The 14,529-nt window shown below is 35.6% G+C and overlaps 1 protein-coding gene across 4 annotated transcripts in view; it reads left to right on the top strand.

Annotated features, from left to right (window-relative positions):
* The window catches only part of LOC107154279 (fibroblast growth factor 12), a 350,801-nt gene that overhangs the window by 323,542 nt on the left and 12,730 nt on the right, over window positions 1–14,529 (top strand). For 2 of the 4 annotated variants that reach the window (XR_007347966.1, XM_015499892.2), the window contains one exon: window positions 4,475–4,585. Coding sequence is in view for 1 of the 4 variants with exons in the window: in XM_015499892.2 (XP_015355378.2) it covers window positions 4,475–4,585 (111 nt within the window). In the remaining 3 variants the exon portion in view is untranslated. Of the gene's footprint in view, window positions 1–4,474; window positions 4,586–14,529 lie in introns of those variants that run through there. The other 2 variants (XR_007347967.1, XR_007347964.1) reach the window with 1 other exon arrangement.

Raw genomic sequence — 14,529 nt, 5'->3', positions numbered from 1 at the left:
CTATTCAGGGTTTCTACTGTGAGCCTAGGTAACTGCTCCATGCATAACAAGTCAAGCCAGTGGGGAGGCCTAGAGAGCTCCCACAGGTGTCAGTTTCTCTGAGTGGCTGTGAATTCAAACTTTCTGTTGGAATTACCATATCATCCTGAAGGGATGCAGTGTTAAACAAGAGCTCTTATTTATCCTCTACTTTCATTCTTACTCAACCTTGCTGAGGGTGAAATTCTTCTTCTTCTTCCACTTCCTCTTCCTCCTTCTTTCTTCTTTCTCTTCTTCTTCCTCCTCCTCCTCCTTCTGGCTATAATTGCTATTTTAATAATCTTTTATTTTATAATGATGTTTAGTTTATAGAGAAGATAATTGTTTCCCTTATCAACATGTTAGAATGGCATATGTGTCAGTGAAGAAGCAATTTTGATACATTATGATTAACTGAGCCCATGCTTTATTCAGATTTCCTTTGTTTTTATCTAATTTTTTTTTTTCTGTTTTAGGATCCCATCCAGGATACCACATTATATTTAGTTATCATGTCTCCTTAGATTCCTCTTGTCTGGTACTTTTTTCATTTTCTTCAACAACCTTGAGAATTTTGAGGAGTACGAGTCAAGAATTTAATTGGCATTTGTCTGGTGTTTTTATCAAAATTAGATAGAGGTTGTGGAGTTTTGGAGGAAGATCACAGAGGTAAAATGCCACTTTCATTCTGTCACATCAAGGGTACATACAGTCAGCATGGTTTATGACTACTAAAGTTAACCTTGATTACCTGGTTGAAGTAGTGTTTTTCTGTCAGGTTTCCCCACTGTAAAGTTACCCCCCGCCTTCCCATTCTATACTGTACCCTTTGGAAGGAAGCCATCATGGGGAGCCTAAGGAAGTTTCTTATTCATGTCACAGTCCAAGGTGTTTCTGATAGCTATTGTCTTTTCTCCATACCAGTTATTCAGGGACCCAGCATTCTTCCATTCTTTTGCTCTGACATCCCTAAGGGCTTTGTCATCTTAATCCAGCCAGAGTTAAGGAAAAGAGAATGTGGAGGAGAATGTTTGCTTTTAAAAGTCTTGGCCTGAAAATGGCACACATCACTTCCACTTACATTCCATATGACACTTATTCATCTGCCAAACCTAATTGCAAGGGAGGCTAGGACATATGGTCTAGCTGGGTGCCCAGGAAAAAGAGGAAATGGATTTGAGTGGAATGCTAGCAGTATGTGCCACCCCACTTTACAGAAGAAAAGGTAACAAACCAGCCTCTAGTAATATAGCCATCAATATATGGCTTTATAAAAAAATATGCAATAGAAGAAAATAATGTTAGAATCAAGGAAAGTCATTTAAATTGAAAAAAAAACTAGCACAATCAAAAACTTATTCCATTGACTGTATTTAATGAATTTCACTGTTGCTCTGTGAACACTGGTTAAGAACAGATACTTTCTTGTCAACATTTGAATACTTCTGCCTTATATTCTACCTGTTCTAGACTCTGCATTGTTCTCAGAGTCTGCTCTGTCTTCCTGTCTTGAATGCCTCCCTCCCACGACCCCAGGAAAAGCCAACTCATTCCTTAATTCCTCAAGTGACAGATGTGGTATCTTAGCTTAAGTCCCTGCTCCTAAGGACTATCAGGACACTCTGCTTCCCTCTCTCATCTAGCATCAGTCCCACGCTAGTACTACTGTGTTAACTATGTTTTGTTCTTTTGACTGAGTGCTCCCTGGGGATTCCATAGGTTTTACAGGTCCCTGGGCAGAGTCAGACAAATAATATGTGTGTTTGTTGAAAGTATCCAGGCTGCAGGATGCTAGATATCCCCAAAAGTCATTTCATGGTTTAAATTCCTTTTTGAAAAAAAATAGCAAAACATGTTATTTTCCCATCTATTTTTAAAAGAGTTCTTGTTGTCAGCTTTTGTGGAGGAGGGGATCTTGGGCTTAGTCTGGGAAGACTGGTAGAGCCTGACAGATGGGAATGAGGTACTTACTGGCCCATCAAGTGGGCAGTGTAACTTTGAGTGACCTGTCTGAGGTTCTAGGTATTTGTTCAAAAGATGGCCAGGTCTCCTGTGAAACTTCAAGAGGTTCACTTTTGTAGATTATCACATAGTTACAACTCAAATTACTGGGCTTGTTCTGGCATTGATCTCAGTACTGGGGGTTGGTATAAAAGTCTGGTGCTCATTATCCTGAATAGGAGTTACCAACCTGAATTCCCAGAGTCCCAATAGGGGGATAGCTTCACCATGACAAAAGAAGTGTTTAATTACAGGTAAAGAAAGAGGAGCCTGAAGAAAACAAACATTCATTTGCAGGCTTTAATGACTAAGCTGCCATGCCGTTCATTACCAACAAAAGCATGACTTCTTCATGAATTAAGAGGTGGTTGCCCCTTTCCTTCTTTCTGCCACTTTCAATCCTCTATTCTCAGTCCACTGTTACTGGAGTGGCTTTACAAGCTCAATAAGCATTTTACTAAAACAGAAACCAGAAGACATGGGGTCTTCTTTGGGGGTCCCTTCATTTTACCTTCATTGTTTCTTTGGTTTTTATAGTTGTAATGTCAGACCTTAATTAGAATTCATATTTTTATATGGTCTCATACTTTCACATTGTAATTCATTTGAAGTTCTCAAAGATTAAAATTAGGGTACAATTTTTTTTTCATTATATAGATGGAAACCCTGAGACCAGGTATTCTGTGACTTTCTCATGACCCCAAAGGCAATTGGAGTTCAGATTTGGGTCTTCTGACTCCAAATTTGGAGCTGAGTATGCTACATCAGAAACTGCTGGTCAGCCAGGGAGCTTCATACAAAGGCTCCCCTCAAGTTGTTTGCTGTGAGGTTAGCTCCCTGTGTGTTTCTCTGACATGGCCTGTTGTGTGGGATTAGGTGAGCCCGTGGAAGAAAAATCATTACTGAAGGTCTGCAACCACTCAGGGCAGAGGATTCAAACATACTCAAAGTGAATAGAGACCCATAAAGGGACCTAAAGATCATTTAATTTAACTGCTGGATTTCATTCATAAGGAAAATGAAGTCCACAAATTACAAATTGAATTTACTTAATTCAAAAAGATAATGGATAGCTATTGTTTAGAATGCCTAGTTTCCAGTTCAGTTCTTTTTTCATTAACCTTCTTCCTCATTCACAATTTTCTTGTCACTTCTCTTGCTTCATAGAATTGCTTGGAAGAAGACGTGATGATATTGGCATGCTCAATTTTGGGCAATGAAATGGTGGTTCAAAACTCCTCCCATAGACATATTATAGCCACAGAACTAAACATATCCAGTCCTTGACTACAATCCCTTTTAGACCTAAACATGAATAAATGTGTTCTGTTTAATACACACTGCCCAGCATTTTGCCTGAAAGGGGGGAAACAAAAAAGACATTCTTGGTAAATATGATTTGAATAAATGGCAAAGATGAAGTTGACAGGCATGAATTCAATGATTGTCCTTCTGAGGTTATTATATCGCTATGTCAGCGTTCACATGATCTCCATCTTGCCTCAGTCAGTTTTTTATCACCATAAGCAGCATTTTTCTTTTTCTCCTCATTTTTATGAAATAATTAGGGCTATAAATGCACTAGAATAATTTTCACCCAACACCAGAAACCAAAAGATGGTGACTCTGTGGAAACTAGATTGTTGCTGGCAGCCAACATCATAATGAGAAAGCTTTAAATATTTATATTTAGCTGATGAACAAATATCCAAATGTGGTATACAAAAGCCAGTTTGATGATAGTTATGTGTAGGGAGTTTTAAAAGTGAAGATATTTGGTTTGAAATTTTTAAAGAAATATGCAGGATTTTATTTATTTAGTTTGGGTACTGGAAAATGACTTTTGCAGAACTGGGGCTCTTCCTTGGTGAAGTGTTTAGTTAAGGTGAAATCTGTGTCCCCTCATGCTTTCCAATGACCTCTCATGGTCATGAGGGGTTTGCTGGTACCAATAATTCTCGTCTAAGATATTATTTTTTTCTGGCTAAATTAGATCAGAATATTAAAACCCAGGAATTTCTGATGGATATTTGACAGACAGCAGAAATAGAAGTCTTACACTGCCTGATCATGGCTGCTGGAAGCTTCTGAGGAATTACAGTAGCATTTTGGCTTAAAAAATGATTCTAGAACAGGACCATAAAATTGGTAGTATCTTGTAACCATACACCAGCTGCAGAAGGGAGGGGAAATAATTCACTTATTAGTGTGTCTCTGTATTTTTCTAATCATAATTAATATTTATTTATTTACATTCAATACTGATGCAAAGTATTTTGGTTCTGCTTCTGGAAGTATAGATATGTTACTGAAATGCCCCCCTTACAAATACTAATTTCAGTTTATATCATCGACATTTATGCATTTACTTACATAATGTGTTTCACAAATTTGCAATTGTGCATTTTATAAACAAAATTAAAATTTGAATAATTATTTCATTTTTGTTTTGCAGAACCCCAGCTGAAAGGAATTGTGACAAGGTTATTCAGCCAGCAGGGATATTTCCTGCAGATGCACCCAGATGGTACCATTGACGGGACCAAGGACGAAAACAGTGACTACAGTAAGGAACATTAGCTTCTCAAAATATGATTACAAATCAAATGCATAACCCAGAGTATCTTGTATTTTAAACATGGCCAGGCTCCCTTTTGAACTATTTAACTATTAGTGAGCTAGTGTCTTTCCATTTATCCTTCTAGCCATGGATTCCCTACACCAAAGAGAAAGTGTGGGAGAGAAGTTATGTACTCACTGAGGAGATAGAAGGCTTGAAGGTGTTTCATCTGATCAATAGATGAAAATTTCTTCCAATTGCAGATATTTTCATCAGGGTAATGATAAGTACTCATAGAAACAATTCAGATATTCTAGCACAAGATGGTGTTTAGGTCCTGGAACCAAATAGTGAATATAAGTTATAATTTTTAGAATATAATTTCTGGAAGGTAAAAATTACTTCTTAAGGCAAACATTGAATGCACACATATGTGTATTATATGTTAAATCATTTTGGTTAAATGTAAAATTAAATAAATAATATGTATTTATATATTATGATTTTTTCAACAGTATATATAATAGTAATAAGATGATAAAGATTGGTATATCTGACATGGAATTTTAAAAATAATTTTTGAGCCTGGTGTGGTGGTGCATGCCTCTAATCCCAGTGGCTCCAGTGTCTGAGGCAGGAGGATCACAAGTTCAAAGCCAGCTTCAGCAACTTAGCAAGGCCCTAAGCAACTCAGGGAGACCCTATCTCTATATAAAATACAAAGAAGGGCTAGGAATGTGGCTCAGTGGAAAAGCGCCTAGGTTCAATTCCTGATATACCCCCAAAGAAAAAATTGAAATAAAAGTACCAAGTATTAATATATTGATAATAAAATCCCTGGAAATAGTTTTTAAGTAGTTTAACTTTACAGTTGAGAAATCAAAGTATGACAGTGTGTTTGCATTTTAGAAAAAAATTCAAATACAGGCTTGAGTCAAGGATGATATTTCTCATATATTTCAACTTCTTCATAATCATATACAGATACCTCTGGGTAAATACATATTACTCTAAACTTATTCTGGATGCTGTATTTTTTGTAAGTTTATTTATATTAACTTTTAGATCTTTAGTGTTGGACACATAGTAAGTATTCATTAATATCTGTGCAGTAGAGTTGGACTCTGAGGGATGTGATTTTTGAGGTCAAACTGAAAATATAAAAAACCTTCTCAGCCAATGTAGGAAAACTGATGTTTTACAATAATATAGCCTTTAAATTAATCATAAAGATTTGAGGAATGATTCAAAGTTCTTAAAGTGTCAAGATACTCTCATTCACCCCTTCTGAATTTTCTTTGTTTGCTTAATATTGCACATTACAAAATATGAATTACAATAAAGAAAAGATCTTATTATGAAGAATTTCAATGCAGTTTTCTTGCTCTCAGTTTTCAGCAAAGTAGTTGATTAGCTTATTGTGTTTTGCATTGTTAGTTTGTATTTATGTGAATTAATTCTTTAAATGATTCAAGTTTTCAATTCAGTATAGAAAAATAAGGGTATTCTTCTTTCCATGTAAGATTGGCATCTACTGCATCTGTACTTGAATGTTTAGGGAGGATGTAGGGAGGATTCAAGTATAAAGGAATCAACCCACAGTTTAGCTGTATCACCCATGTTAATTCTGAGATATCCCTACTTCACAGTTTCCTTTTAATCAAATGAGGTGACAGGAAATGATAATTATGTCAATATTCTCTATCTGCATCATCCTCCCAGATCTTAAAAAATTGAAAGATTATAAATCAGTGAAGATAGATTTAATCCAGAAGTAGACAAATTGCCATACTCAGTTCCATAGGGTGCTGCCTTACACCACCAGCTGTCCTGCAGGTGCCTGGCACTTATCAGGTGGCAGGTGCAGAAGGATTGGGGCACAGGTATGGGATCAAATGCATTCAAGTTATTCCCTCACTGTTTCTAGAAAAATAATTGAAGGTGTTTGCTGTACTAATGCTGTGTCAACCACCATTGTAAAATCCATGCCAATATACCTATTATACATACATACATTTATATACATATACTTTTGTATATATTTTTATGTATGTATATATTTGTGTGTGTGTATATATTAAATTAATGACTGACACGTATGTACCCTCCACATACCATACTGAAGATGATGGATGATGCCTTTCGTCACTGCTTTTAGCAAGTGTCTGAACTCAAAAATTTAAACCAATTTTTTATTGTGATGAACTCCTGCATACACTTTTTGATAAATTGTTCTTAAAAACAGTTTACATGTACAAAATAAAAGGAATAATGTACATTTAATTTGAATACACATTCAATTTAACATTAATTAAAAATTTCAATACATTTGAACTCCATGTATATATTATATATATATGTATAATGTGTACTTACATCTTTTATAATATTGTTATATATACTTTTAAACTTTTTATAAGTGAGAACATTGTCATATATATCTTTTATGTACTTCAGCCTTAATATTATAGTGTGAGGTCTGTATAGGTAATATACTTTATCTGCTTTATTTTTGTAAAATATTTCACCGTATGCATATATCTAAATATAGCTATTCATTCTTCTTTGACCAGTATTTTAAATTTCTATTTTAAGACAATTAAAAACAGGCCACCAAGATCTTTCTTTCATCTCTCTTTAAAAAATGACACACATCTCACCTTGGCACTATGTGTTCTGATATTCCCCTCAACAGTGTTAGTCATCTTTCCATTACTGTAATAAATACCTGTAAAAATCCACTTAAAAAGAAGAAAGATTTATTTTGGTTCACAGTTTTGGAGATGTCAGACTATGACTGTTAACCCTATTCCTTTGGGCCTGTGGTGGCACAGTACACTTTGGTGGGAGCATGTGGCAGAGGAGACTTCCTTACCACATGGTTGGGATGTGTAAGAGAGCAAGGAAAGGCCAGGGTCCCACAATCCCCTTCCAGCACATGCTCCCAAATGACTGGAAGACCCTCCCAACTAGGCCTCAAGCCTTTAACACGTTGGCCCTTGGGGGACACTCCAGATCCAAACTATGACACTCATGTTACTTCTTTGCATCAGTGTTGTGAGCACTTGGCATATATGTTATTGTTATTTATTTGTTTATTTTTGTCCAAAGAACATGCAAGTTCCACAGGAGGAGAGATTTTGTTTTGATCTTTCATGTGTATTTAGAATGACCGCTTCTACTCAGTAGGAGTGAAATGGATGAATTAATGAATGACCGTCTCCCCATGAACATGTGAAAAATTTTTTTCTAGGTTATTAGCTAAATAGTTTTCCCCACCCACATGCTTTGCAGCTGTTTCTTTCAAAATCACTTTAGATTTTAGAAAAATGACAAAGTAATATAGCAAGTTCCTTTACATACTCTCCTCCCAGCTTCCTGTAATGTCAACACGTCATGTAACAATACAATTTTCAAAACCAGGAAATGAACACTGTTAAATGCTATAGCCATTTCTTGAACTATAACCTTCATTCAGATTTCACCTTTTCAAGTGTACTGTATTCTGACCCCTCTCCCACAGATTTAATAAAAAGCTTCAGATGAAAATAACTTTTATATATACTTTTCCTGAGTGAAGATCAGGGATAAAAAATATCAGAGTGATATTTAAATCCTACTCATGTTTTTTAATAGAAAAATTATAAGCCTCTAAGTTGTTAAAATGCCTTTTCTTTCTCCACTTTGTGTGGGTGGAGAGTAAAAGCAGTTGATTGTTTGAAAAAAAAATCTTGTTACTATGAGCATCTGTCAGAAATGTGTTGTTTGGTTCACCAGATATCATTAGGTCCAACTAACTTTACCATGGTATCTTGCACAGAATTGATAAAGGCACCTGTTCTTTTGTTCATGAAGAAAAGACTAATTGCATGTAATTGAGTACAAACACAAATGGGTTTGTCAGCAGTAACAGATAAAAATCTCTACAAATGTGATGATAACAAAAAAAAATTGCAGAACTGTGTCAAAACCCTGGTACAAAAAAGACATTTGCAGTTTGGAGGGTATTAATAGGAATATTTTACATAAAATTGAAAAGCTAATTATTCTGCTCCACAAGCTACCAAAGAAGAGACATTTGAAGAGGTTAAAAATGCTAGGAAGACAACAATGAAGATATTTTAACCAAATGTATTGTTTTCCTCATCTGAACAAAGATTGCTAAGAGCCCTTTGACTGTGGAAGGGGCTGCCTGATGAGTTAGTGCTGTGGTTAAACTGGGGAGAGGTTTTCAAGAAAGCCCCTGGGGCATGGAGGGAGAAGCCCTCGGTGGCTGGAAGAGTCTCAGAGTTCAGTGACTTTTTTATTTTTTAATTTATTTTTTTTGTGGATGTAGATGGATAGTACACCTTTATTTTTTCTTTATTTTTTATTTTTTTGTTTATTTTTATGTGGTGCTGAAGATCAAACCCAGTACCTCCCATGTGCCAGGCAAATGCTTTACCACTGAGCCACAACTCCACCCCCAGGGTTGAGAGACTTTTAAAGTCCCCTCCAGTTATAAGGAGTTTCTTTTGAAACACATATTGAATAGGTAAGATAAGTGTACGTGACAGCCAGGTGCTGGCTTGGCAATCTCACAAAATCAGACAAGGCCACTGTGAAATGTGGATCAAGAAAAAAAGCAAAACCACTCAGGAATCACGTGGTCAGAACTACAAACTGACCAAGTCTTTCTCTATCATGGGCTATGTGAGTGGCCACTGGTGCTTTACCAAACCTGGCTTTCCCCTTGCTGCTTTTCTTGCCTTCTAGATAAGATTATCAAAATACCCAACCATAGAATCACACCTACCTTTTCAGAACACCAGTCTGGAGCAAAGGCACAGTTCTCTGAGCTCTCCCTCAATCACCAAACACACCCAAAGCCTCTGAGTCTTTTCCTTCATCCTCTTGCTGAGATGCTCCTGCTTTTGCCATGATGTATGATACAGAGTAGATAATCTTGTTACAGAGTAGATAAACCCAATTTGGTCAATCACAGTTTTGTTTCTGATATTTTTTTGGCTATAAGGTGTTGACACAGTCAAAACCAATTTTCTTTCTTGAACCCCTTCTACCACCTGGCCACATTTTTGGTATGTTTCTGAACATATTTTGTGCATTTGTCACTTTATAAAAATTATTTCTCTCTCTCTCCCCTCCCCCATCTCTCTGTCACTCTTTCTCTTGTTATCTTTTTATTTATAATGGATCTGCAAGGTTTTCCATATTGATACATATTTAATGGAATAATTTAAGAACCTAATTTGCTATTGATGCAGATTACAATTCTTTCTAATAGTTTAAAAATGCAAACAGTGCTGTAAACCACGTCTTTGCACAGAAGTAATTTTTCATATGTGCAAATATATTTACAGGATGGATGCTTAGTGGAACTGCTAGGTCAAGGATATATGCATTTGTTATTTTGAAAGATACTATCTAATTGCTTTTCATTACATTAATGTACATTGAGAATGTCTGTTTCCTTATATTCTAGTCAACACGGTGCTACAAAATTTGGAGTTTGATGATACCTTAACACAAAAATAATGAATTTTTCTCATCGTGAGTTAGTTTGAACACTTGTTTACATAAGAGCCATCTGCACTTCTTTTTCTATGATATGACTGTTTATATTTGATTCTATAAAATGTTTGTTTTATCATTTGTAATAAATCTGTATGTAAAAAAATTGCTCTTTGCTATGAGATGTATATTTTGGCTCATTATGTTGTCTTTGATGGATTTTTTTTGTGTGTGTGTGCCATGCTTCATTGCATTCTATTGTAAATATGCTTTTATCTTCTTAATTTTTCTTTCCAATTTAAAAAGACTGCTAGTTCCAAGATGAATTCTCCAGTTTTGTTTTGCTAATACATTCTCCCATTTTTATACTTAATACTGAATTGATCTGGAATTTATTTCTTGGGATCTTTTGATTTGATTCTAGACCTCTAATGGTTTATGTTCCTATAAATTGCAAATAAAAGTACAAGTATAAATATATTAAATTTCTATGAGGTCAGTATAAAGGAACATACTTAAAAATAGTCTCTGTCTAATTTTCAGAAATTCAATGTAAAACTTCAATGTAAAAATCTAGTCATCTAGTTAAGTTTTCTATACAATACCAAACATATGATGTTTTGATACAGCAGTCACAAGTATATAGACACAGTCAAAGCTAGCAGAATCTAGTATTGCTAAACTTTGATCAGAAACACCATCCAAATAATTAGTTGGAAAAATTATCAAGGAAATTTTGTATTTCTTACTACAGCAGAATACAGATACTGCCCAAAATTATAAAGAAGTTCTCTGTCCTTAATAGGGTGTCTCTCTGGCCAAGAAGTTCATTTATTTCATGTACTCAAGCATATGTGTTATAGTATGCTTGGGAAAGTAAGGGAAATAATATCCTATCATTAGGTATGGAACAGCATACCTAATGATAGGATATTATTTTTTTCTTGTGTCATCTGTATTTTAATAATATATCATGAATTTGTACGTGAGTTCACACGTACTCTATTTGGATAGAAAAAAAGAAACACATATGTTATCCTGCTGATTTTCTTTAAGCAAGGTTATAATCTTGAGCAACAGTTTGGTACAGGTGTTGATACTTATAGAGTGGCATGTCTTCTGAAGAGCACAGTTGATCTTCAGCTTTAACTTATAAATTAATCTATTTCATTTGATTTTTATAAATAAAGGTAAAATGTACTTTGATGTCAAAATTCAGAAGGTGTCTCAGGTAGTTGTCAGAAATCTATGTTTTTGTTGACTCTTACTTCTAAAGATAGTGCCTCCAAGTAATATTTGTGCAAAGCTTGAACAAGAACCAATCATTTCCTTCAGTAGTTTACCCCTGTCACAAATCATAACGGAATAAATTGCTCATAATTTTTAAATCTTGGTTTATCACTTTCTTCTTAGTTTCAAATTTCATTTTGTTCTTAAGACTTCTACCCCACTACCCTCCTTAGACTTCTGGTCAGTAAAGCAAGATGTTATCCATTTGAAATTATTTCTAAATTGCTCTATAACTATTTATAGGTATGTTTATAAGCAGAATACACAGTGGGTTAAGAATGTTGCAAGAGCTACATAACCGATTATATTCCTAGTAGGTGCTAAGTAGTCTTTAGACCCTTTCTGACTCTGTGAAGTGACTGGCACTTTAACCTTGGACAAGTAACATAAACTTTCTCCAGTTTAACCAAGCTTAGATATGTACAGAGTTGGAGGAATAAAGAATCTCCAATATTATAATAGCTGTTTTTCCCCCTTTACATATAGAAATAAAACGTATGCCCAGGAAAATGTATTGACCACTTCCATTTCTTTAAATACCATTTGTTCTGAAAGGTATTTCATTGTTAGATTGGGTATCTTCAGTTGTCAAGTTTGTGTGTGAAGATCCAAGGAGTCACACACATACGTGAGAGACCAATATTTGAATCCAGAATATCAGACTTGAGATTCTGTGCCTTAACCTCTCCATTTCTTAATTCCCTCATTTGTTAAATGAAAACTATAAGAGTATTTAGATCACAGGACTGTGTAGATTAAATGGGTTAATTGGTGAAAAGTGCTTAGAACAGTGCCTTGAACACAGTTATAAATGCCCTTGGTAGTTGTCAGCCTTTTCTGTAGAGTGAGAGAGCCCTTATTTGCAAGAAGCTCACAGTGCCACTCTAACAGAAGTAGAATTCTTCATGGTGGCCATCATTATATGAAAGCATTTGGAAGTATTGACATTGGAGGGTATTGAAGAATACCATATATTTTTAGGTCTTGGAGTTTTTACACATGGCAATTCCTTTTAGTTGGAATGTCTTCACCAATCTTAGGCACCTGGTAAGTGCCTTTATCCTTCAGAACCCCCCTCAACCCTTATCCTCTTCATGAAAGGCCATCTCTAGCAGTCCCCCTCCACTGCTGTCCCCACACAAAACCCCACATAAATAACACACTTTCTGCCACTGTACTTGAACCCTAGGCATTCATTTACAGCTTCACAAGTTGCATTCTTCTAAAGTTCCTTATCCACATTTGTGTTTTTCTGTTACTTCTTTATTCGCTCTTCTTTCTAGTACAACAGTGGTTGTTTTCCAAGATCCCAAACTGTAGTACCACAGATGTATTTCACTTATCTGGCACCCTTTAAGGGGAAATATCCAGTGGATTTAGGCATTGGATGAACCTGCTTGTTCCTGTTTCCCTCCTACCTGCATAGGTTCTGAAGACTGAGTTTGGGGTACCTGTGAGTCTCATTGAATATTTTCGAAAAATAAATGAACACATCAAAGGAACAAAGTGCCTCTCTTAAATATCACCAATTGTAAGACACAATGACTTGAGCTGTGAGTCAGAGAGCCTGATTTCCACTCCAGGTCTTTCTCTAATTAGCTGTCTGATCTTTTTAAGTCATACAACTTGGGTGCATCAGGGTTTTCTACTCTGTAAAATGAGGTATTTGGAAAAGATGATCTCCAAAGTCCCTAAAAGATCTAAAATTTTGCAAGCCTACAAAGTGACAATGATTTTTGTTTGTACCTTTGAAATACTTTACAAAAATGGGGTAAAATTATAAGATCAGATTAATGTTTTGCATCAAGTAGAAAACAGCAGTGAATTTACTTCTCATTTCAATACATATACCGATTTGAACTACTTCTCAATACCCTTTCCACTACCTAGTCCAAGTTCTTCCCTGTTTGGATTTGAGCTGCAATTTTCTCACTGAGCTTTCCACTGAAGGCTTCCCCCATTGAGTCTGTTTTCCACACAGTGGCCAGAGTGACCCAGTTAAGGCATAAAGTGAGATGGGTTCTCTCTGCTCAGTCGCTTTCATCACACACCATTAAGGGGAAAATCCAGATTTTATCCCATGAGCAATAAAATTTTATATAACCCCATATAGTGTTCTTATTCTCTCTCTTCCTTCTGCTGGTTCCTTGCTGTTTTCCTCAAGCACACCAACCACATTCCTCCCTCAAGGCACTGTAAAAACCTATTCTCCTCTTCTGGAATGGTCTTTCAAATATCCAATAGCCCAGTCCCTCATCTTAACACTGTACTAGAAAGTGAGATCTTCTCTGGTTAATCTATATAAATCTTAACCCCTATGATCAACAGTCTGCCTTGGCTACATGGACATTTTTTCTCTAGAACTCTTACCGCTATCTGCTATACACAATTATTTTAGTATTTCTCTCCACTACTAAGGTGTTTCCAGATGCCACTGTTTATCTCATTCTATACTTACATGTTATTTATTTTAATAATTATGACATTCTCTAAAAGCAAGATGAATTGCCTATTGTCTTTGAATATCCTTGCCCCACCTTTCCTTCTGATTTCTTTAACTGGAAGAACTGCTTTCTCCTCTGAACAAGTCGTATATCTCTTAACACATTTATGTAGTTCGATATACATGTGTATATGACTTACTTCCTTTAGGTTGTGAGCTCCTTGAAGACACTGACTCTGCTAGATATATTGCTGCACTGGCCTATAATAAGGACTTAATAATGTGTGAGGCTTTAATGGGTATGGAATGTAAATTAATAGTCACGATAGTATGATCAGCCTACCATTTAAATGGAAAGGCTTAATTAGAACGCAAGCTTCACCGGAGCAAGAAGCTTTGCATTTTGCACTGTTGTGTCTTCCAGTGCCTAAATAGTACTTGACACCTGTTAGATATTCATTATTTGTTGGATAAACAAATGGAAGTGAAAAATTTGGAGAACAGTCCCATCAGTGAATATGGTTGTGTGGGGTTACACCTGGCTTGAAGGATTAATGCAAATTGGATCATGCTTATATTTTGTCACAAGAGTGACAATTTAAGAGCATTCAAAGAAGGAATAAGGAAGCAACTTTCTACTTTAAAAACAGGAAGAAAATTGAGTATGCTTCATCTGGAAAAGTGAACTGTATAGTAGTAATTGTAA

This window comes from Marmota marmota, unplaced genomic scaffold, assembly GCF_001458135.2.
Source record: "Marmota marmota marmota unplaced genomic scaffold, marMar, whole genome shotgun sequence".
In the NCBI taxonomy this organism is placed as follows: Eukaryota; Metazoa; Chordata; class Mammalia; order Rodentia; family Sciuridae; genus Marmota; species Marmota marmota.
Note: the sequence above shows the minus strand (reverse complement) of the source record. Positions and strands in the feature narration are given on the sequence as shown.